We start from the raw sequence: 26,278 nt of genomic DNA on the forward strand, positions 1-26,278 counted from the left end.
ACATTTAAAAGCTTACTCCATAAAGCGGCTATGGCAGAAACATCACTACTGCAAATTTGCATATTTAGTAAACTTGCAGAAAGGATTAATGCAGGCTTTACTGTATTGTTTTGTCACATTATTTAAAATATGCTATGAAACGCATTTTTGTGCACTTTATTATTATATATCATTCAGATTTCAGACATTTTGCATGTTTTAAAATAAATCTGGGCACCAGTGATGTGATTTTTTTTTTTTATGATCCTTTAAATTAATATCAAACACGCATAATCATTAACACAAAACTTAATTTTCCTTTTTCAAAAACTTTATTAGATTAAGCTGCAAATTTACAGTTCAACAGAAGCAAATTTATTATTCTGTAAATGTAAATTATGGCACTTCCCTCACGACAATTGTCACTTTTGCAACAGACAAAAGGACAAAAAAATTTGCAAGTAAATTAGCAAGTTATACACGTTAACATTTAAAATGATTTAACAAATGCTTCACGAAAGCTTCTAAAATAGATTAAAGGGAATAGGCTGTTACAGCTTTGCATAAGACAACGAAAAAATTATGTATATGAGAAACGTTATGCAGAAAGATATACTGCAATGATCACAACACTATTCTGCAACAGGAAAAAAAAAAAAAACTGTCTCATTAAATTACGACAAGATTAATTTCAAAGAATTCCTGATGATAGTTTATACTTTTTAAACTCTACATAGAACTTTACACTAATTTTGAGTTAAGGGGGGAAGAGAAAAAGTAAAATATATGATTATGGACTTTCCCGTCTTTAATTTAAAAACAGGATTACAACATGAGCAAAATTCCAATGGACAGGTTCACATGTAAAAATGACATTTTAAATGTAACAGTGATGATATTCTAGAATTTTAAACATTCTAGAATGTAGTAAAATCTGTTAATCATGACGATGTTTAATAGCAAATGTAGATGTATACAATATTCCTTTTAACTCAGGAAAATTAACATTAACACAAAACTCTGCGATGATTTTCAAAAATTTCTTTCTCTATTCTGCAAAAACCTTGTCGGAAACAGAAAAAAATTTTAAATAACAAAAAAATATATTTTAGGCAGTTTTAGAATTTCTATCTTAAACATAACTGTTACACCCTTTATACTTTCGTTACATTCCATTTTAATTAACAAAAATTGTAGCTGTCCTGTTTTGTAACAGAAGCAGTTGAAGAATATATTGGTGGCACTCCACCCTTGAAAAGCTTAGATTTTTTTTCTCCTGTAAAAATAAAATTATTCATAATGGCATCGGTATTTTTTTTTTTTTTTTTTTTTATTTCCTAACTAAATGGTTTTGTAGAGGAAAATTTTGATTTTCCTCACTGACTTTTATTTATGTATTATTATTTTTAATGATCAAGTAAAAATTAGATAAAAAATGCCATAACATTGTTTTCAAAACATTGCCTTTTTTTTGCTGTAATGGTGCCTGCAAAAAATATCCCAAACACTTGTTTTCCCTTCGTGGAGTAACTGTTTTTAATTGTGGTTATATATTAACGGGCCTTTTTTCTATTGGAAAAAAATTATCCAATGAATCGTCAAATTCCAAATGTCTGAACTTAACCTGTGCTATTCTTGAATCGCATCTTATACAATTAAGAGTGCCACCAATGCTCCAATTTACCTATAATTGTGTTAAATGGCATCCAACATACAAAAGCTTTCCAATTCACAACCATTTACCTGTTTATTGCTCTTTACGACAGAGTATTTTCCTGATACAAGGATTACTGTGAGACAACATTGTGTGCAAATAACAGGATGACATGAAACTGAACTCAGAAGTTATTTACAATCCATACAGCAACCAAATTCCATAACAAAAAAAATTTGGCTTCAAAACTAGAATTCATTCAATGGGAAACAGAAACTAACTGCACATAAAATGAAATATCCAAAAATTTCCTTAGGCAAGGCTGCTTAAGGAAATTTTGAGATAAGCAGATCAGTGATTGATTTTTATAAAGTAGATATAAACTTTATGTAATTAAGCACAACAGAAAGCTGGACATTCCTAAAGGAGAAATGGATAGAACTTTAAAAGTTCTATCCATTATGCTCAATGCCCACTTGCTATAACATGCGTTCCTGTGGCTCTTTGGGGGTGCAAGTTTTACTGACACTGCTTTCTTTTTTTTTTTATTTACATATATCCTATATCCATTCTTCATCATGAAAAAGAGGACACTTGACCCAAGAACACAGATGTCCCAAAAACTTAAGGTGTTGCTAGTTAAACTGGATATTTTACATGCACACAAAGCTAGCAACATACAAATCTCAAATAACAGTTATCAAAAAGTTAAAAATCACTGCCTAAATCCATCAGTGGGCACACAGTTTTATACCACTGGTCATTTCTCGTCAATTATTTTTTCTGATCAAAAACTGCTTATTAATTTTGATTTATAACCCAAGTGGTTGTTTGTTCAAAACTCCCAAAAATCAGTTCATAATGTAGTGGTCCACAAATATCTCACCCCCCAGTAAAATACTAGAAATTTAAAAATGTAATAACATAAACTCAGAGAAAAAAAAAGTCAATTATTTTGGCCTTTGTTTACAGCATAAGCAAATGAGACCACGTTACCAAAACTCAAGGCCTATAGTAGACAACAATTATACTTTTTTGTGCCAAATATAAGTGTCGACTTCTTTTTTTTTTTTTGCCATCTTGCCGCTTGAATAACTTTTTTACGAGGCTAATAAAATATCAAACTAATCCTCACACTTGAAAGATCAAAGTAGTTTCAGTCCAGGAAACACTTTTAAATAGCTCTTAAGAGAAATCACCAGTACATGTACAGGCTGATGGTCTTAAGGTTTGAGGTAAATTTTCTAATTTTGTTGTTACTTGGTTGCAACACAAGAAAAAAAAAAAAAAAAATCTTCCGTACATTAAAGTAACACTTATTTTTGGGACACCCTATTCACTAAAAACCTCAAAAGCAGTAACAACGTTTGTACTTCTTAAGGTAGCATCCTTGCTCAACTTGCAAATAAATGCATCGAATAGAGTTGTAAAAAGACAAACATTGGTAAGTTTAGATAAATTAAACACATTAAGAGTCAGTTGCTACAAGAAAGCACAAAGAGCTGATCACTTCTGATAAGAATTTTAAAAAAATGCTAAAAATAATTGTGCAGCATTATAAAACTGCTGAGACATAACCAAATGCGCTTTTACTAAAAAAAAAAAAAAAAAGCAGCAACCTCAACAAAATGTATATAAAGTATATATTACCCTGGTTATTTAACCCCACAACAAAAATGATACAATTAAGAAAAATCCACAGCTGACCACCTCTTTAAAATAGAGAGTTGGATAGGTGAAAAGAATAACCGGGCAGAAAACCGAAGGCATTATCTTTCCTCTTTTAGCCAGGTTAGAAACTGGTAGTCGTCAACAATGTACCCAGTCAAAAACAAGACATTTATGAAAAGAGTTTATCAAAACAGGGATGGCAGTAAGGCTTATCATTTTGTTCTTTAAAGGTACCCTTGTTGAGCTGCTTCAAGCAAAATGAACAAACAAAGTGTTCTGGATGGAACTTGCGCTGCATGGCAGTCACACACCGCCCACTGATTGGCTTGTGGCAGCCTGCACAGAGGGAACCACGCTTTGCATGAAAATGAGTTTCACAGTAGGGCTGACCTTCGTGGTCAAAGAAGCTACCACCACCAAATGGCTGTCTGCAATCCTAAGGAGAGAAAAAAATATATCAGAAATCAGTATATATCAGAAAAATATATCTGTAAAACATCTATTTTATTTACATATATCCTATATCCATTCTTCATCATGAAAAAGAGGACACTTGACCCAAGAACACAGATGTCCCAAAAACTTAAAACATATATTCTTACTTTTCTAAAATAAAAACATATATTCTTACTTTTTAAAGCATATATTCTTATATGCTTTAAAAACATATATTCTTACTTTTCTAAAATAAAAAGGATGGCTATTTCCATTAAAATATTCTAATTTTTTTTAACTTTATTACTAACCACCTATTAAAATGAAATAATTAAAATTATTAATTTCATTAATAATAATCCTAATTTTATTAACTTGGAAATAATGCCTTCTAAATTTTATTTCCACAATTTACAAGATACATATGTGATAATTACACTATACAGTATTGGTGAAAACAATTATTTTTCAGTGACTATCTTTCTGAATAGTTTTCTTCTGGCACTAAACAATGGCAGTATTTCAATCTGAAAAAGTCTTTCTTCATGTGTTTTGCTTTCAAAGAGTTTGGAATGAGACTATCATGGGGGGGGGGGGGAGAGAGAGAGGGAGGGAGGGAGGGAGGGAGAGATGTGGTGGATTGCTGGAAATGTCGATCGATCTTTACAATGATATGGGCATGTCCAATGGATGCCAAGGAGAGATGAATTGATCACCGCCAGGATCAATTCATCTGAAAAGGAGATGGCCTCAACTTATGTGGAGAGGAGGCAATGTGAGCCAGAGGGTTGCACAAGGGTTCCAAGGATGACTGTTCACAATGGAGAAGGGGATTACAAGGCAACCATTAAGCAGTGGAGATGCCTTCAAAAGAAAAAGTCCTCCTTACTGTTCGGCCATCACAACAGCATTCTTCAGAATGTCACTATCTTCGTAATGATGTTCCTTCAAAGGAACAGAGGTAGTCTAACTGGGCATCACAGTCATTCCAAATTTTATGATCTCACTGGTATATACACTTGTATGGAGTCTGGCACTGTCTACTTCTCCATTCTTCACTTAGCACCTTTTACACAGCATTGAACAGTACATTCTTTACATACATTTTCTGCAATCATTTGTGCATCAAACACCTTCAGCAACTAAGAACCACGACTTCCAATCATTTTAATGGCATGTTTAAGTTCTGCTATTTTTTAATCTACTGTAACTATGCAAAACTGATGGTGAATGGTTCATATTCAGTTAGAACATATCATTTGCATAGGGCAAGAAAAAAACTGGATATTACTCCTGATAACTGTTATACTAATAATTTTATCTTTGCATCGTTAAAGTTATTCTCTCCATTTATTGAACTACACAGCATGTCTGTGTATAAACAAACATATACAATGGAATTCTATATATGGAATAGAATAATGAAATAGAACAAATGGAATTCTGTGTATGTACACAGACACACCATGTCTATGTAAATATACAATAAATGGCATTCTGTTTCCTTATTGTCTTGGAAATTTTCAATCTAAAACTTTCCAAGGCAACCAGGTTGCAAGCAACAACTTTAATATTAACAGCCATATATGGAATATCATTAGCATTAGCAACAGGCTGAGCATTTTTCAGAGGCGTATGTGGAGTCAAATGTCCACAGACCACAGTTTGCTCACCACTGGCTCAGACTATTCAGCCCTGAAAATTCATCACTTCGCTTATAAGCCTGTTAAAGTTAAAAGGTGGGGGGGGGGGAGAAGAAGATTTGGGAACCAACAGAAAATATTAATGCTGGACTTGAATATTTGCTAATTGTACTTTTCAGAAACTACACATTTTAAATTCTTTAAAGTATCAAGGTGGCTAAAGCCATGAAGGAGCCAATATATTGCTGAGTCCTCATGGCACTGTCAGTTTTTTGTAAGAACTTAGTGTCTCTGTATACTTTCTCATCTGATTTTTACTCCTTTTCACCACAGGATACCAGACAACGGGAAGACAAATCTTTTTGCACCTTAGAGATTTCTCCACACTAAACCATTCTAATGCTACCAAGACTGCTTTGGTCATTAAACATCTTCATTTTTATACTGCCTAAGTATTTGCATTGGCCTCATTTCTTATACTGTCTTTAGAACATTAGCCCTATCTAATGCAGTAATTTTAAATTTTCTTCTCTTTTTAACAGAAAAGTTCACATTACTTACTTTCTGCTTCATATTTACTCCCTATTCTATGTCCTTTAAGCAATATATTAGGCAAATGCATTTGTCCATGGTTGATTTGATACTGTAACATAAACAGCAATCACAGAAAGTGCCAAGTGGTGTCAGAGAAATTAACTCGAGCCCACCACCCGATACCTTTGGTAGTGAAAGTAGTAGGACCACCTGATGCTGAATTTGGGTTTATAATAACTGTTACCATTGTCTACATGTAACAATTTGAGGTTGTTGCAGACATTCTCTCAGATATGCCAGACAAGCTGTACTTGCTACCTGGGAGTCTAAAATGCTGATGGAACTGATATTCTGGTGACACTCAAGTCAAGTGGACTAATTTCAGCAAAAACCCGGATGGTCTGTGACAGCCAAATCCTCTGCTTGCACTTTCACTATGGTGGGACTGTTAGTAATCCTGGGTATAACCTCCATACGCAAGCACACTGTGGTTGACTACCCAGGTGTGAACCAATGTAAGCAGCAGTCGAGGTGTAGCACCCACACCACATGGAGGAATGCCGCCCCTCTGTGTTACCAGGCAATACTAGGTGGTAGATGACTCATCAACCGGTGCAATACCACAACTGCTTATTGAAGGTTTGAAGTGGTGGAACCCATGTTTCGTCTCCAGAGCTAAGTTCCAGTCAACTCTTCCATCATGCAGTATGAGTGATGACTTTTGAGGTTATGATGGACATCATGGCGAGATCCAATCTTCCTTACATTTTGAGGGTACAGCTCTAAAACGGTGTTCGCAGGCCAGCCGCTACTTAGTACACCGGACCTATTGGTAACTCTCTAGGAGGCTTCTGGATCAGTTAGTGTATAATCTTGCTACCTCTACTCTGCCAGATAGTGACTGGAGGGAGTGAATAGTGTGTATTCGGGGGGGGGGGGCATTGTCGAGGCTGCGTTATGTCAAGGATCTGGGTATATTCTTACCTGTGTGTGCCATATCCTAAAATTTCATTACTTCATACAGCATGTCCCCCCCCCCCCACTTTTCTTATTATTGAATACACCATGAATTGTCAAGCTAATAGAGTAAGCTTATCTGCAAAAAGATCTAAACCTCTCAAACACTTCTTTGTTCATTTCACAAATATACGTGGTCTCAGTTCTAATCTCAACGATGTCCATTTTCACTTGGCAGTCTGCCAAACCCCATGTACTTTTTCTGACAGAATCTTAATTATCGGTTGATTCAACTACTGCTCATTTCAGTTACCCAAATTATTCGCTGTATGATTCTTTTCACTTCAAAGGTGGTACTTGTGCATATATCTGCTTCGATATTCCCTGTCAGAGACTTGGTAATTTGGAATCTCCTCTTTTTGAGCTTCTCTGGCTTAAAATCTATCTACTTCATTGTGTCAAATTCATCTGTTATCTCTACCGTCCTCCCAACCCCACTACTCACTTGGAGCTCTTGGACTTCCTCTCTTTGCAACTTGACTTTCTCCAGTCCAACTTTCCTAACAGTGAGGTAATTTTCCTTGGTGATTTTAATGTTCACAACTCCAGCTGGCTTCCGTTTTCTAGTCACACCGACCCAGCTATTCGAGATGCTGAAGCTTTTGCAATTACTAATGATCTCACACAGATTGTTCATTTACCTACCAAAATACCGGACAATCCTAACCATACAGCCAACACTCTTGATCTTTTTCTCACAAACAACCCTTCTAAGTACATGGTTGAAATGAGTGGTCCTTCAGGCACCTCAGATTACAACTTGGTGATTATCTCTTCTCAAATGGAGCCTTTATCTCATGGCTATTCCAAACCTAGTATTGTTTGGATTACAAGAATGCAAAATTGGATGACTTGCGAGATTTCTTTTCTTCTTTTCCTTTATCTAAACCTTGGTTTTCCGTTTCATTTTCTGCCTACACCAAAGCTTGCAACAACTGTAAAGCAGTTATTAATTAGTCCAAACAAGATTATGAACAGGCTAAGAGTATAAAACTTGCTTCTTGCCCTAACGGTAGTCAAGCATTCTGGTCTCTTGCCAAAGCTACTGGCCGCAACTTTTGCCCATCTCTGCTCCCACCTCTGTCGAGCAGGTCAGCCAAGGATAAAGCTGACCTGCTAGCATCCCAATTTTCTTCCAACTTATGTATTAATGATCTTGGTAAAACATCTCCCACCATTCCCAACATGCTCCATTCAATGCCTCCTGTGGTCTTCCGTGAAAAGGATGTCAGAAGGATTTTCATGAAACTTGATGCTCAGAAAGTTCCAGGTCCTGATGGTATTTCTCCACTTGTTCTCAAAACCTGTGCTTCTGAACTTACTCCTGTTCTTTGCTGCCTTTTTTCGCTTTCTTATTCCAAAGGTGTTTTTCCTTCTGCTTGGAAATTTGCTCATATCCAGCCAGATCCTAAAAAGGGTGACAGATTCCTCTCATCCAATTATTTTCCCATTGCAATTACTTCTACTCTTTCTAAAGTAATGGAGAAATCAATTAAATGCCAATTCTTAAACTACCTAGAAACCTTCCATCTGATCAACGATCGCCAGTATGGATTCCGTCAGTGTTAATCCACTGGTGATATTCTGACTTATATTATCCATTTATGGACAAATTCAATGGAAAAGTTTGGTGAAACACAAGCAGTTGCTGTTGACATCTCAAAGCTTTCAATCGTGTTTGGCATAAAGATCTTCTAAACAAGCTTCCATCTTATGATTTGCCAACTGTTTTTTAATTGGTTATCCAATTTTCTCTCTGATCACTCACTGAGGGTGATGGTAGATGGCTCTCTGTCTTCTAACTTCTCCACTAATGCTGGTGTTTAAAAAACCTCACCCTGCTCAATCATCTTCAACTTCTCGAATCATCATCATCATCAGCCATTTTCAATCCACTGCAGGATGAAGGCCTCTCCAGCAACTTTCCAGTTCCTTCTGTTTTGAGCACTAGCCATCCATTTACTACCCACAAACCCATGAATTTCATCTATCCATCTCCGCCTTTGTCTTCCAGGTTTTCTTCTAGCTCCTCTTGGATACCATTCTGTTATTTTCTTAGTCCATCTGTCATCATGTCTTAGAGCTATGTGTCCTGCCCAAGACCATTTTAGTTCTTTAGTTTTGATAAGAATGTCCTTTACTTGAGTTTGTTGCCTAATCCATATGTTTCTCTTCTTATCTAACAGTCTGATTCCCAATATGATTCATTCCATTCTTCGCTGTGTAGTTCTCAGCTTCTCTTCCATTCTTTTGGTGAGTGCCCAAGTTTCACTTCCATAAGTCATGGTGGGGAGTATACATTGGTTCATTATTTTACGTTTCAGACAAACTGGGATATTGCTCTTCAGTATGTGACTATATTTCCTGAATGCTATCCATCCAAAATTTATTCTTCTCTTGACTTCCAGCCATTTATCATTATTACAGCTAATGACTTGTCCCAGATAAGTATATGACTCCACCTTTTCAATTACTGCTCCTTCAATCATTATTTCCCTTTCTGTGGCATACTTGTTCATCATTACTTTTGTTTTAGCCATATTCATCTTTAGTCCAAAATCCTTACTAGCTGTGCATAACTGATTAAGATTTTCCTCTAATTCGTTGGGATCATGGCTAATGACCACAATGTCATCTGCAAATCGTAAATGGTTTAGGTACTCTCCGTTCACACTGACTCCTTTCTGCGACCAGTCTAATCTTCTGAAAGCTTCCTCAAGGGCAGCAGTAAACAGCTTCGGAGATATTGTGTCTCCTTGTCGAACTCCTTTCTCAATTTTAAATTTCCTACTGTCTTTGTCTAGTCTAATAAAGGAGGTAGCACTCTCATATATTTTCTTCAAAATCATAATATATGGGGTATCAATGCCTTGTCTTTCCAGTGCCCGAAACATTGCCTTATGCTGTATGGAGTCAAATGCCTTTTCATAATCCACAAATGCCAGGCATAATGGTGTTTTATATTCATTTGCTTTCTCCATTAGCTGTGATATTACATGAAGGTGATCCATAGTTGAGAATCCTGTCCTAAAGCCAACTTGCTCTTTCGGTTGATTCTCATCAAGTATTCTTTCTAATCTGTTAGTAATGACCCTTGTGAACAACTTGTAGATGTGGGATAGCAAGCTAATTGGTCTATAATTTCCAATTTCGGATTTATCTCCTTTCTTATGCAGCAAAACTATGATTGCATTATTCCACTGCTTAGGTGTCACACCTTTTCTAATGCACTTTGTGAAGAGCCATGCCAGTTTTTGTGTTATGTCTTCTCGAATATCCGCTACCAATTCCTTAAATGCCGATCTCCAGGTAATTCTCCAGTGGGGCAAAGACAAGTTAGTTGATTTCAATCCTTCTAAAACTCAGTCTTGTCTTATATCTCGCAAAAAGGATTCTTCTGCTCCTATGCTTATCTTTGGTGACACTCCGATTTCTAGGCAAGATGATACATTTCTTTTGGGGATTAACCTGACTTCTAATCTCTCTTGGCACAAGCACATTATGAATATTGCTTCCTCTGCATCTAAAAAACTTGGTTTTCTCTTTCGCTTTTGGCGTTACTTTTCTTCCAAAGAGCTGTTCACTCTGTACAAATTGCAAATCCGCCCTACTATGGAATATTGTTCCCACATCTGGGGCAGTGCCCCCAAAACCTCTCTCAGGCTTCTAGATTCCATTCAGAAGAGGGCAGTTAGGTTAATTAATGACTCATCTCTAACAGAGTCTCTCCACTCGCTGTCCATAGACATACTGTTTCTGCTGCATGCCTTTTCTACAGATACTTCCATGGGCACTGTTCATCTGAATTGGCTTCTATAATTCCCGCTCTCTCTTTTAAAACAGTTCGAACACGTGCTGCCACCAGTCAACATCTATTTACTGTCCAACTTCAAACTCACAGAACCAACTTTTAATCTTCCTTGTTTATTCATTCAACTGCTGTTTTCTGGAACAACCTTCCTTCGTACGTATTTCCTGAAAATTACAGTCTTCAGAAGTTAAAGTCTAATGTCAACAAATATCTTCTTTTCTCGTCTTCTCAACCTCTAACCCAAGCACAGTATTAAGTACTATAGGTTCTAATACCTCTCTTGTTTGGGGTTTTCATAAAAAAAAAAAAAAAAAAAGTTCTGGTTTGAATGTGCAACATTAAAAAAAAAAAAAAAAACTGTATGAAACACCTATAAATTTTAATAAAAACCAGATAGGAACTTTATGGACATCCTGTATATGGTAAATGATGGATGAGTGACTGGAATAATTTAACATTTGTTCGTGGTGCCAATGCGAAGAGGTGTCCCACAATAGAGTCCTGACAGTGGATGCTAGGCTCTCATTCAGTTTGCCTGTTGAACACCATCGCTGCTCAATTATACAGAAAAAGGCTATGCCCAACACATACAATGACAGAATTAGTACTTAATCTGCCGATCGGGCTAGCCGGGTGAGTAAAATGCCTGCCTGGCAACCCAAAGGTTGCGGGGTCGAATCCTGCCTCAGGCTTGGATCAAAGTACTACAAAAACCTTGGGAGGTGCATTATGGCCACAGAAGTCGATGCGCCAACAACTACAAAAAAAAAAAAAGTACTTAATCTATGCTAACAAAATAAACTGGAACTATCTGTTCTGTCACAAACCTTTCTAGCAATAACCGGCAATTGGTCGGTCATCGCTAGAAAGTTTTCTGTGTCCAAAAATATGACTATAGAGAAAAATATCCACAAATTTTATTGCATAAATGTCATGTGCTAAGACATCCATAAAGATCATAATCAATAAAGCTATTTAAACTTAAATATTATCAATTCTTAGAATAGTAATACAGCATGTATTATGAAACCTGTATACTTACCCGGCAGACAAAGCAGTTTGGATGCCACTGAGCATTGAGTGCAGATATATAGTTATCTGTAATTGGACGGTTACAACCCCCACATTTTAAAGCGAACATCTCCAGATAGTCATCTCTACAGTAAGCTTTTCCCTCTTTCTCGTGAAAGCCACCCTCTCCAAATTGCTTTCCACACTGGGCACAAAAGAAATGTTCAGGATGCCAAGTCTTGTCCAGGGCAGTCACACATTTCTAGTAAAGATAACAAATCATCTAAATGGGAATCATAAAAGTGAACAAAATTCAGTTATTTAAGTATCATGGAACTGTTTATCTTATAGTAACATATATAAAACATAACCAAGTAAATTCTTCTGCTTGCGAAAGTAATACTTCATTTTTAGAGGATACAAGAGAATCATAATTGGTTTAGTTTAAAAAATGGTAATGTTATAAAAATATACATGGAGATTTAGATGAGATGTTTTCTCAAATAGGTACAAGGATAAAAATATATACATGAGAAAACTTGAGCTTGCTTTACTGTACAAAAGTCTGATTTCATAGCAATATAGATAACAAGAAATCCAGAATTAGAGAAAGGACTGCATTGTTTAGAATTAAGTGCTGAAGCAGAAAAATCAGTACATATTGTACCTAAATCATGTTTTTTGTAGCTGGTCTGTCTAATAGTCTGTGGGATGGAATACCCAAGTTTCCAAATATCAACAAAAAACATACATCCCTGACTTGTTCAGGGGGAACTAAGGATGAAGTGGGCAACTACTGATCAATCAGTTTGAAAGGTATAATAACCTAAATTGATCACAACATAAAAACTTGCTTAACCAACCAAATAAAATTAAATAAATTTTTCTGTTTATAGGTTGGGATGATCCTATAAGATCAGAGGAGTTCACTCTTTAGAGATAATACAAGAATAGCCCATATTTATTAATCATGTGCACTTGAACATACATACGTACTTCTGTGTCCTCATACTTGACTATGGTGGGCCTAATTGTTATGAAGCAATCACTCATGAGTTGGATGCAAGAGATAATTTATATTCTTCAGTTAGTCTGTCTGTTTGACGGATGAGAAAAAAAATCACACAATCCTTACCTAAAACTGACTAACTCAGCCTCAGTTTCACTGCAGATCATTCGGGATGATTTGGATAAGCTTTGTGGAGTGTGTGTGTGTGTGTGTGTGTGTGTGTGTGTGTGTGTGTGTGTGTGTGTGTGTGTGTGTGTGTGTGTGTGTGTGTGTGTGTGTGCGCGCGCGCGCGCGCAGCAGCTAAATGTTGTGAAGCAATAGTATATTGTGCCTGTATTTGAACATATTCATTTGTTGGTTGCCTGTTTCTTGACAAAAAAACCAGTGTTTTCATTATATGAAACCATGTGTTTGTTTCAATTTCACTTAAAACCGAATAACTCAGCCTCAGGAAGAAGGTACTAGTTCAACAGGTTACAAAATAATGCTCACACTGCATGCCAAATTTCTGTCTACACTGATTGAGGCTACTTGTTGTCAATGACAAAAGCAAATAGTTCCAAAACCAGTTATAACAGTATCTTTGAGATTTTAATGAATAACAAATTCACCTATTGGATGATGCTATTCGGTTAAAAATGATTTTAGTTCCTTTGAGCCAATTTGTGGATGATGTAATCATTTCTAAAGAGCCTCTTCCCTCTTTGAAATCATGTTGCCATTTAAACATGGTAGTGAGACTAAACATCTTCTCCATAAGCCCAACGCATCAGTTTCAATATTCGAGAAGCAGATTTCCCTAAGCACTAAAAAAATTTGACATTTGTGTGATGTTCAAAATTTGACAATTTTTCATACTTATCAATCATGATAAAATAAATGCACTTAGCAATGCAAGTGCACACAGCAATGAAATGTACTAAATGATTAACAATTCTACATATGTGTGAATGCAGGTTTAAACTTGAAATTTTACAACAGAAAATCACTGTGTTTAATTGACCAGAGCAGTGTGTGGCCAGTCCAGGAACTTCTTGACTGTACTACATATATTCTCTCTCTTAACGAAAAATTTTATTTTTCATTAATAATATTGTTTTTGATTTTCTTAAATGACATCGATGAAGGAATACAGGGTGTGATTTCTAAATTTTCAGATGATGTAAAGATTGATAGAGTAGTTAATGATTGCCATCAAGCAGAACTTCTTCAGAGTGACCTAGATAGACTTCAGGGATGGTCAGAAAAGTGGCAGCTATGCTTTAATCCAGCAAAGTGCAAGGTTTTACATCTGGGGAACAGTGACCCCAAAATAACATACACTTGGTGGAGTTGAACTAAAGTCAGCAGTGGAAGAAAGGGACTTGGGAGTTACGATACGGTCACACATGAAGTACACTGAGCATTGCAGACAGGGTACAAGCAAGGCCCATGGTGTCCTATTGATGATTTATTGAACATTTGCAAGTAGAGATAAGGACATCATAGTTCCATTATATAAGGGATGTTAGACCACACCTGGAATACTGTGTTCAAGTATGGAGACAACACCTAAAAAAAAGACATCAAGCTTCTTGAAAGAGCCCAAAGATAGGTAACTCACCTGGTGAAATCAGCAAAAGAGCATCCATATGAGGAAAGACTTCAAATATGTGGGCTGCACAGCTTGGAAACTAAGCACCTTAAAGGAGACTTGATTGAGGTGTTTAAGGCTCTGAGAGGCATAAGTAAAATGAAAATGGTAAATTTTCACAGTTGCGGGAGGGAGGATGTTTAGACTGGATTGGGGGAAGTTTTATTTTAGCCAGCGAGTTATAAATTACTGAATAAGTTACCTACATGGGTGGTAGAGGCTGACAGTCTGGGAAAATTCAAAGGTCACCTGGTCACTAATGGGAAGAGAGAAGTGCATAGGTTATCTATAGCCGACCGGGCTAGCAGGGTGGGTAAAGTACCTGCCTGGCAACCCAAAGGTCACGGGTTCGAATCCCGCCTCGGGCTTGGATCAAAGTACTGCAAAAACCTTGGGAGGTGCATTATGGCCACAGAAGCCGATGTGCCAACAACTACTAAAAAAAAAAAAGGTTATCTATATCCTTTTCGGTTATTATTTATTGATTGTTTATTTTATTTAGTTTTTTTATTATTTATTATTTTACTCTTTTTTTTTTTTTTTTTTTTGACTGGTGCAGCATAAGCCTTAGGCTTCCTTGCACCATATGGCCATTACTAATACTAATATGATTTTTACTTATGATTTTTATCATTTTACGAGACCCGCACAACCATGCATCTGTGGCCAGCCCATACAGCCCAGCCTTTCACAGGCTGTCCTAAGAAAGAATTTTTCAGCCTATCTGATGATGCAGGCATTTTTAATAATTTGGCATGTAATGTCAGACACAAATACAAGTGTTTTTTATACAAAATCTTAGCAGATAAAATCAGTTAGTTCACTATGGTTCCATGAGATATACTAAAGTTTCTGATTTTGTTGTCTAAAATATTTTGTTAATATTCAGCACTTAATGCTTACTATCCTCAATGCACGTTTTACCCTGTTAAAACTGAAATGCTTAAGGTACCTTCAAAACATATATAAGAGAAACAAATGCAGTTGACTTACATCCAGGATAGCACCATTGCAATAAGCACAACGAGGAGAGAACATACTGTGATAGTCCTTCTCACAGTAGGGGCGACCATCTCTCTCAAAGAAGTTCTTAGTACCTAATTCCTGAAGACAACGAGTACAAGTGAAGTGTTCAGGATGCCAAGTTTTTCCTAAAGCTGTAATGACCTGAAAAATAAAAGAGCCAATTTATATTTTCATTTGCAAACAATAGTATATTTAAATACATGCAACATACTTGTTAGATAGCAGCTTAGAAAAGGAGAATGAAAAATTTATTCCCACTTCATGCTTAAAAAAAAAAAAAAGGTTAATTTACCTAACATCATGGTACAGTACTAAATAGATGTGTGGTCTGCTTCAGGATATCAAAAAACCACTGAAACTCATTATTTTAAAATATCTTCTCATAGTTTTCACTAAAGAGAGTGGGAGCTAAATTTTAACTGCATTGAATGAAAAGGCACTAACAACATAAAAAAAAATAATAATAATTAAGTTTTTGTTGTCCTTTTAGCAAATTCACTAAAATTCAAGACACTTTACTTGAATTATCATAAATGGGATACACAACCACATATAGTCTCAGAATTATAGACCCTTGAAATTACTATGCCACTGCAAATGTTTCATGATGTCTGCTAAATGATGTACAAGTTAGTGCGATTGCATCATATTGTGAATACTTTCACAAGAGTTGCCATGATATTGCACTACCTTGAATAAGTAACGCTTCACCACAGGAGAAAACTATTGCTACTTATTCTCAGCAGATAAGATAAACTTAATGATGCCAATTTATAACTAATTAAGTAGTTGGCTACATACAGAAATGATGCAATTGCACTAACTTGTATGTCAGTTAACTCCCTTCATAACCTGAGGCTTTAGCCCTAAACTATTCTGCAGTCTAAATTACTCAGCACCATCAGACATCTCTCATATTATGGAGTTATACTTCGCAACTGGGTTGTCATCATTGCAACACTCGAGTACCTGCCCACCCACTGATGAGGAGCCAATAAGCTCCAAAACAGTGCCGTATGGGTGATGGTATCCGCTGAGAATAAGTAGCAATAGTCTTCTCCTATGGTGAAGCGTTACTTATTCAACATAGTGCAATATCATGGCAGCTAGTTGTGAAGGTATTCACAATATGGGATAAACTTAATGATGCCAATTTATAACTACTTAAGTAGTTGGCTACGTACAGAAATGATGCAATTGCACTAACTTGTACGTAAGTTAACTCCCTACGTAACCTGAGGCTTTAGCCCGAAACTATTCTGATGTCTGCTAAATAAAAAATTTATTTACTATTATTTCTTCCTATATTTTCTTGTTTCTAAAAATTTAAAATAGGCTATTTTTTATTCACTTAATATAGATAAGGTCTAAGAGCATTAGTCTAATGCTTAACAATGAGACTCAAATATATTTTAAAGCTAAACATAAAACTTCATTATGTTTTGTGCAAGAGGTATATAAAATATAACTCAAAAATTAGTATACACAGAATACTTAGATTCCATACATAATAACAAACAACAATTGATGCCTTGTGACTATTTTTAATGAAATGTATATCATATATTGTTAAAGCTTAATTTTCAGTTACAGTTAAATGTTTATATCAAATAGATAAGTATACCGTCAATAATCATGCAGGTATCAAACAGATAATCACACCTGTCAACAGCCATGTACACATGAGCAAAATAGTGAAGGTGGTATAACTGGATTTATAACGGGAAGGAGTCAAACAACATGAAGAATGCAGAAGAATGCAATTCTCTCATTGCTTAACTATATCAAAATCAAATATGAAGAAAATAAATTGTCTCTGACAGCACCAAAATGAGGGGGAAGATTCAAATTAAGAGTTTCACTATGAAAGATGACATGCCAGCCAATGATGACATTATAACTAAGAATTTTTGAAGTGCATATTTTGTCCACTGCTCAGTTTGTTGACAAAAACTAAAGTATCTTCTTTCATCTTCTCAACATTAACCCATGCATGGTACTAAGTACTATAAGTTCTAATATCTTTCATGTTTGGGGCTTTTGATTTAAAAAAAAAAAAAAAGATTGAAATTGTCAAAATTCAAATCCAACAGAAGCTGAATCATTCATTGAATGTTTCAGTTTCTGTTCACTGCTTAATGCAGTTCAGAATTATGGATAAAAGATTTTTTAGCTTAGTTTAATTGGTTTTTTAGTTTGGTTTAATTGGTTTTTTAGCTTTTAGTTTAATTGAGACTGATGTATGTTATTAATTATGAAAATGCTTATTAGTTCAGAATGTTTATCAGTTATTCTACGGCTACTGATATTAGAGATTGGGGATGAGGCTGGATTTAACAGGGCACAGCAACACAATAACTCTAGGATCCTACCCAGACCAATGCAATTACTGTAGAAAGTATAGTATTTTTAGCTTGTAATATTTATGTGTGCTAGGATGACAGGGCCAGCTCGTTGGTAGGCACTGCAGAACTGCAGCACCCCCAGCTTTTTAAATCTAAATATACAGTCAATGGAGTTATATGAAATTTTGTGAAGAACAATGCAACGCAATGAATATTTTTATTAACAGGTCCCGCATATAGCATACTCATCCTCTATTTCCAATAATAATTTCAATAATAAACAAATAAAAGCACAAAATCGTTTTCAACTCTGAAGTTTAACCATAGGTGGAACTGTGCATTACACAGTTCCACATTTTGGCCCCAGTGGTTGAGGCAGTGCCTAGTTGACAGGTTGCCAATAAGCATGTTTTAGGGGTGATAAAATGAGTCAAAGGAACTGCAGAGTGAGCAGTGTACCAAACTTGAATGAAAAAGTTATTAATCTATTTTCAACAAATAAAAACCGAAGAATAGATTTTATTTTTAAATAAAATTTCAAGATTACCCAAGTCTGTTAATGGTAAGTGTCCAGTTAATGTTTTGTAGTATTTTAACTTGCTTATTATTATTATTATTATTATTACCATCTATGTCTACAGGTCATGAGCTGCCATTGCTAGGATGTCAAATGATCTAAATCCAGCACTGAGGTTGGGAAGGGGTTGTCTGCTTAAAATTATCCAGGAAGTGGCATCCCAGATTGGCAGCAAGTCCATCATGTGTTTAATTTTTATAAATGCCACTTACCCATGAATGTAAAAAATATATTTTTAGGCTATTCGGACTTCTCATTTTTGACATAATGATTTACATGTCAACTTTCACATTACGGCATCTTAAGGCCAGATGTTGTTGCTGTTGTTTGGTTTTTAGGAGCATTAGCAACTAAGGCCATATTGCTCCGGGAATATGCAGTGGTCATTCCCTTGACCTTTCCGCATCCTCCGTATTTGGTGGTGATGGGCTCGAACCCCGGTCTAATCAAGAAGCGTGTGCTACGCACTGCTGCTCCTTCCCACCTGGCTACGGAGGCACCTTTAAGGCCAGATGGCAGTTACAAAAAAAACAATAATTTTATCTAATTTTTTTGTTTTTTTAAATGAAAAACCCCAAACATGAAAGATAATTAGAACATACATAGCACTGTGCATGGGTTGAAGGTTGAGAAGATGAAAAAAGATACTTGTTAACATTAGGCTTGAATTTCTGTAGATTTTAATTTTCAAGAAATAAATATGAAGGAAGGTTGTTCCGAAAATGGGAGTTGAAGGAATAAATGAGGAAGAAGAAAAGTTGGTTCTGTGAGTTTGAAGTTGGACAGTAAAAGGATTCTGACTGGTTGCAGTCGAGTTCAGACTGGTTTGGAAAAGAGAGGGGGGAATTATAGAAGCCAATTCAGAAAAACAATAACCATGGAAGTATCTATAGAAAAAGTATGCATCAGAAACAGAATGCCTATGAGATAGAGAGTGGAGAGACTTTGTAAGAGATGGTATATAGATAGATGTATAGAAGTAACTGAGAGCAAAGGAGAAAACCCAGATGGGCAATCAAGTTAATACAAGAGCGGATAAATATTTATAAGCATTTATATAAAAAAGTTTGAATTTTCACAAATTCACACCACTGAGCCAGCCACTATCAGAAAATTGATCCCCCCATGAGGCAGTATGCATTCTGAGAAGTCATTCCTCAAAAGGTTATGCATAAGCAAGCTACTGCTTAGCCTCATATTTCTTAGGAACTTGGCACTGTTTAAAATATATGTTATATAAAAGTGAAACAACTAATTTTATATTAACAGAATCATTTTGCAATCACAAAATGTACAGTTACAAAAATGCATAAAAATTTTGTTTTCTGCTAAAGCACTTCAAAATTCAAAGTGACTTCACACAGCTCTTGCTTGAGTTTTTCTCAAGCTAGCACCACCTCTGTATAAAAAAAAAAAAAAAACTAGTTGTTATTAGTTATGTTGTTTGATTTTTTAGGAGCATTAACAACTAAGGCCATATTACTCCAGGGATATGCGGTGGTCATTCTCTGACCTTTCTGCATCCTCTGTATTTGGTGGGCACGGGCTCGAACCCAGGTCTGATCAAGAAGCATGTGCTACGTACTGCTGCTCCTGCCCACCTGGCTACGGAGATGCCGAAAAAAAAAAAAAAAAAACAGCTCTGGCACAACTATATAGGTCAGAAGAATTTTGATAAAACATTGACCTACATGTCAGCAATGCATGTTTTATTTTTTGTAGCAATTGGCAAAGCAATCTTAGAATGTCTTCTAAATGTAAAATTTTCAACTTCAAAAGCATTAATTAGCTCTCTAACAGGTATAGTTTGTACATTTTATCAACCAAAAAGAGAAAAACAAAAACTAAAATATCTTTTAGTATTTCTATTGATTACCTTTTAATTGGAAAAGTACAGACATAAAAACTTTCTTTATAGTTAAAAATGTGCTGTGCATTGATTTTCCACAGAGCTTTTGTTTTGGCCTTAATTTCTCTCACCCTGCATTGCTATGCATTAGAAGTGGGATAGCCAGGAAATTTTTTTTGATTAAAAGACTGCTGTTACTAAAAATTTTAATTGTTCTTATAATTCAATAGAGTGACAGAATAAAGAATAAAATTATGATGCGTACCATTAACTATTTTTTTCATTTTTTTCTAAAAAAAAAAAAATTATGTATCATGTACACCATAAGTCTGTTCTTGGATTTTTTTTCTTGGCATGACTGCTAGAGGGTTAAGGAAAAACTTGTAGACATATCCTGCTCTACAGCTTAAAAACATTTAAATAACCACATCAGATGCAGGATCTAGTATCACAGTAAACAGCAACATTAACAATATGAGCAAGCAGAAAGGAAGTGCATTCAAGCTGATGAGGCTTCGTTGCAATGACTGTTTTAAAAAGTTGCCTTACTACAGATGATACCACTGGTGTGCAGCAGCACATTGGTGTGCTATTATATACCAAACATGTCTTTTAAATCTGCTGTTTAAAAAAAAAAAAAAAAAAATGTTAAACACAACTATTCACTTTTTTAGTGAATATTGTGTTTAAAAATTGTCACAGAACTAATGTGAAGAGGAAAATATTTGGCAATCCACATATAAAAAATTATGAATGTTGTGGTTCGGAAAGCACCACAACATTCAATACAAAAACTTCACAGTAAAAAGAAAGGTGCAGATAAGTCAGCAACTGCTGAGTGAAAAATAGAAACTGAAAATGCATTCTTCACAACAAAGTTTTTACACTTGACAAAATTTTCAGCTATAACAGAATGAACTTTACTTTAGAGCTCTCCTGAATCTGAAAAATTTTAATAATTCACAAATGTATGCTAGAAAGAAGTCTAAAGAGCAAGCTGTGGTGTTGTTAATATGCAACAATAAAATCTTACATTATAAATCAACTACCTGCTGATTACTTTAACAGACTAATGCCTACATAATTACTTAGATGACGTACAAAATTTAAAATAAGATTCTGCTTTTATCAGATACTATCCCTGATGACCTTCCATCCAACAGGAAAGAAATCTAAAGAACAAACTATGGTGTTGTTATAATGCAACAATAAAATTTCATTATAGTTAACTATCTGTCGATTATTTTGACATTCTTATGCTTAGATGGATCACAAAATTTACAATAAGATTTGGCTTTTACTGGATATTAAACCTAATGATCTTTCATCCAATAGTTTCACAAAGATGAAGAGCTTTTCCCTCCTACATCTAAAATCCCATGAGAAGAAATTGACAGACTTTAGAAAAAGGTAAAGCAGTGGAGAGTGAGTAACTTTAAAAATGGGAAAATATTCTAACTATAGGCGAACCAAACAAAACAATATATTTCCCCAAAAGCTGCTCTTGTTTTAATAAAGAGGTATGATATTCATATCATCTTATTCCTAACACAATAATTTTTTTTCATCAGAAATGCAAAGGAATTCTGGGATTCCTTTATGCACCTTTATTTTCTGCATTTTTATTTTAAATGTAAAACCTTGCATATGTCCATCACCCAACCTCCCCCACACTCCTATGCCACTTTTATTAACATCAGCCAGTATAGTGTTCAAGCTGGGAAAAATAAATGCAATTATTAAAATATGCATCTGTGTGTATTGCTATCCAAATACCCGTACAATCACTCAAATTCCCTACAAATAACCAAACAAAAAAAAAAAAAAAAAACCAGAAAAAGAAATGAAACTGTTACCATCCTAATATCAGCATTTTACAAATATTAAAGTGAATCTATTATTCCTTAATTCAGCAGAATTTATTCATTAATCCTATAACAAATTATAAATTAGTTTTAATTCTTCACTGCTCCTAACTTCTAAATACTTTCAAGGATTTTGTAGGAAATGAGATACATTTACATACATGACAATTCAAAAATGGAGGTTGATATTTTCAGTAGATATACCACATGAAAATACAAACAAATAAGTCTAAAGGAATTTTTTAATTTAAAGCTGCATTACTGAGTTACATGACTTCAACTTTACTGATACCATTTTTTGTTTGTACAAAACAAGGTTGCTTTTTGCAATGATAACGCATGTAATTCTGCCAGTGTTTCTAAAACAAAGAAACTTGCTGAATTCCTTGTTAAGCACATCCAATTTTAAAAAGTACTTTGTTCAAATTACATATTTGCAATTAAACCATATAAATCAATATGCTGTGGCATTACTGGGCAATAATGTGCATGATTAATGTGACTAATTTAACCATATTAACATAAAAACCATGTTACAGAAACCATCATTCAAGTATCAGGACATTAAACTATTGCAGAAAAGATAGGTTAAAGAATGTTTATATTAGACCAGTATATTGACATTCCCCTTATGGTATGGAACATGCCAAGCTGCAGCAGATATGCATTGCCTGCAGTTTCCATGGAATCAACATCCCAACCAGCATGCATTCATCACCATTCATTAGAACCTCAGGAAACAGGCAACCATGTTCAGTCTCATTCTAGATGACAGTTTGAACTGGACCCAACCATACTGCAGGCTGTATCTATCGGCCCTTTCACCAACACTTATCAGTTTGCAACAACAAAGAACTGAGTCAAAGTCTCATTTGGTGCATGTGCAAAATATGCACAATGGGTTCATGTGCTTTAGCCAGGAGTTATGCAGAACTGGCTGGAGGTTTGCTGGTGGATCTTGCATTGGACTTTCCCTAAACATACTGTGAACTGAATGGTTAACTTTTTACATGTATTTAAGATGTATTTAGCATGCACAACCTGCATGTTTGATTAATGAGAATCCCTGTATTATCAAGCAAGCCCAATTTCAGATGCAGTTCACTGTTAATCTGCTAGCCAGCATTATGAGAAACTGCTTGATCAGACCACACAAATTAGCATTAGCATTAGCATTAGTAGAGGCATTTGATGCAAGAAAGCAAGCTTATGCAGCATCAGCCAAAAAAAAAAAAAAAAAAGTAACATAAATAAATAAAAATAACCACTTCCACTTCACCCCTCTGTTCGTTCGAAATACCTGTCCAGCTGAGCCTTAAACTTATTTAGGCTATCAACTTCCACGACAGGGGATGGAAGTCTGTTCCACCCACCAACCACCCGCTGGCTAAAGGCAAATTTCCGCACATCTATCCTACATCTGTCTTTCCTCAATTTGAATTTATGCCCTCTCAGGTGATTTTTCTGAGCTAGAGGAAGAATCCCATCAGCATTGAGCATGCTCAAACCATTCAAGGCTTTGTACACCTCTATCAGATCACCCCGCTGGTGCCTAGTTTCCAGACACTGTAATTTGCAAAACTTAAGCCTTTCTTCGTAAGAGAACCCCTTTGTCCCATTCACCAATCTAGTTGCCCTTCTCTGTACTCGTTCCAGCAGCTCTACATCCTTCCTGAAATGAGGCCTCCAGGCCTGTATACAGTACTCTAGGTGTGGCCTGACCATTGCCTTATACAAGGGAATAATCACCTCCTTATCCCTGCTAGAAAAATTCCTATATATCATTGACAATACACCATGAGCTACTCTCGCAGCTCGTCTGCACTGCTCAGAGAACTTCATATCTGCCTGCACCACCACCCCCAGGTCCCTTTCATTCTCTACCACTGTCAGTGTAGTACCACAGAGTTGATACGTTGCTCTGGGGTTGCTGTTTCCCATATGTAGTACTTTACATTTGTCAATGTTAAACTTCATTTGCCACCTCGAAGCCCATCTGCTCAACCTTTCCAAATCCTGTTGCAGCAGCATAGTGTCAGTAGTGTCCTTGACAACCCTGCCAACCTTCGTATCGTCTGCAAACTTGGACATTAAGCCTGATATACCATCATCAATATCATTTATAAATACAGAAAACAATAAAGGCCCCAATACTGAACCCTGAGGGACTCCACTAATAACATTAGTCCACGATGAGCAGTGTCCATTGATTACCACTCTCTGTCTTCTCCCCCTCAACCACCCCTTTATCCATAGCAGCAACTTGCCTCCAATGCCACACTGCTCCAATTTGTGCAGCAGTCTTCCATGTGCAACAGTATCAAAAGCCTTTCTAAGATCCAAGTATATAATATCAAAGTTATTCCCTGCATCCAGTTCTTGTGTGACTGCATCATAGTATCCAATCAAATTGGTCAGGCAAGACTTCCCCTTAACAAAACCATGCTGTGTCCTAGCTATAACTGAAGTCTTGTCTAGATGATCCTGCAGTGCTTCTTTCACCAGTGCCTCCATTAATTTTCCGGGAACAGAAGTTAAACTCACAGGTCTATAATTACTTGTGTCAGCCTTTGATCCCCCTTTGTGAATTGGGGTCACATTTGCACATCTCCAGTCAATGGGTACCTCCCCTGAGTCCAAGGAAGCTCTCATAATTATGGCTAAGGGTTTGCTTACTTCCTTTGCTGCCTCCTTTAATATAACTGGATAGATCCCATCCACCCCAGGTGCCTTTCTTGTGTTTATCTTCAACAATTTCTCCTCCACTTTGCTCTCAGTTATTACAAGATTCTCTAGCTTACTGCTAGAGTTGAATACACCTCTGGCATTCCCCTCGCTGAATAACTCCTCGTGTGTGAATGTCGATGCAAAATATTCATTTAGTTTGTTAGCTACCCGAGCAGGGTCATCAACAGTTGACCCATCGATCTCAAGTGGACCAATCTGATTCATCCCCTTCCTTCTAGAGTTTACATAAGTAAAGAACTCTTTGCTGTTTTTCTTCGCATCCCTTGCCAAGGATCTCTCGTAATCTGCCTTCGCCTGCCTAACCTCCTTTGTAACTTGGTTACAGATCAACTTGTATCTATCATAGGCATCCGTGTCACGTGTTAATTTGTATGTATCCCATGCATTTTTCTTCTCTGCCATATGCCTCATTAGTTCATCTGACAACCATTTAGGCCTAAACCTTGAACAATATTTCTTAGTTGGTATGTAAAGCCTAGTAGCTTCCAAGATAAGTTCTTTGAATGCTTCCCATTTTGAATTTGCTGTTGGCAATATCATCAGTTGATCCCACTGTATAGAATTTAAATACTGTCTCAGTCCATTGTAGTCGCCTTTACGAAAGCAATACCCCTTCCCTTTACCCCTAATGGTAGTTACCTCTTTGAGTAACTCCCACTTCAGCACACTGTGATCACTGCCACCAAGTGGTTCATTTATCTGCAGATTCTTAATGCATGAAGAATCACTACTGATAATCAAATCAAGAGTATTACTCCCTCTAGTTGCCTCCCGAACATGCTGATGTAGAAAACAATCATCCAATAAATCCACAAAAGCCTTGCTACTGTGTGAGTGACCAGCCCCCAAATTCCAGTCAATATCTGGGAAATTAAAATCCCCCATTATAAGACTCTCTGATTTACTGGCCCACTCTATTTCTCCGAACAGTTTCTTATTATACTCATCAGAGTCATTAGGCCTATAGCACACTCCTACTCTCAATTTTGATCTCCCAATGCTTATGTCACACCAAACTGACTCGACACTGCACTGTCCAGCGATGTCGACTGGCTTCACTTCCTTGGATTTTATGTGTTTCTTAATTAATAGCATAACCCCTCCTCCCTTCCTATCCTGTCTATCCTTTCTGTACACATTGTACTCCCCAAATTCCAGTTCTGCATTTCTTATATCTGTGTGACACCACGTCTCTGAAATCCCCACAATATCTGCCTTTGATGTTTTGAGCAATACCTCAAATTCATCAAATTTATTTACTAAACTCCTAGCATTGGTGTACACACAAGTATACATGCACCTGTTCTTTTTCTTAGCTACCCTAACACAACCCATGTGTTTACTTGTACCCCAATGATTCCCAGCAGTCTCTGAAATATCCTGCATCTTATTTTCCAGGCTGCGGCTCATTCCAATAGAAGCAGTGCAAGAATCACTTTCACCTCTGCCAGTGGCTACTGTTAATCTATTA

At 36.1% G+C, this 26,278-nt stretch overlaps 1 protein-coding gene across 2 annotated transcripts in view; it reads right to left on the reverse strand.

Moving 5' to 3' along the window:
- Window positions 1-292: 292 nt before the first annotated feature.
- The window catches only part of LOC150088980 (leupaxin-like), a 120,357-nt gene continuing 94,371 nt past the window's right edge, over window positions 293-26,278 (reverse strand). For both annotated transcript variants that reach the window (XM_090369745.1, XM_090369744.1), the window contains exons 7-9: window positions 15,391-15,564; window positions 11,787-12,017; window positions 293-3,740 (exon numbers count right to left, since the gene is read on the reverse strand). In XM_090369745.1, the coding sequence (XP_090225871.1) occupies window positions 3,474-3,740; window positions 11,787-12,017; window positions 15,391-15,564 (672 nt within the window). In that variant the 3' untranslated portion in view covers window positions 293-3,473. The remainder of the gene's footprint in view (window positions 3,741-11,786; window positions 12,018-15,390; window positions 15,565-26,278) is intronic.

The sequence above is a fragment of the Mastigoproctus giganteus genome, chromosome 3, assembly GCF_048544385.1.
Source record: "Mastigoproctus giganteus isolate SK-2022 chromosome 3, ASM4854438v1, whole genome shotgun sequence".
NCBI classification, from domain to species: Eukaryota; Metazoa; Arthropoda; class Arachnida; order Uropygi; family Thelyphonidae; genus Mastigoproctus; species Mastigoproctus giganteus.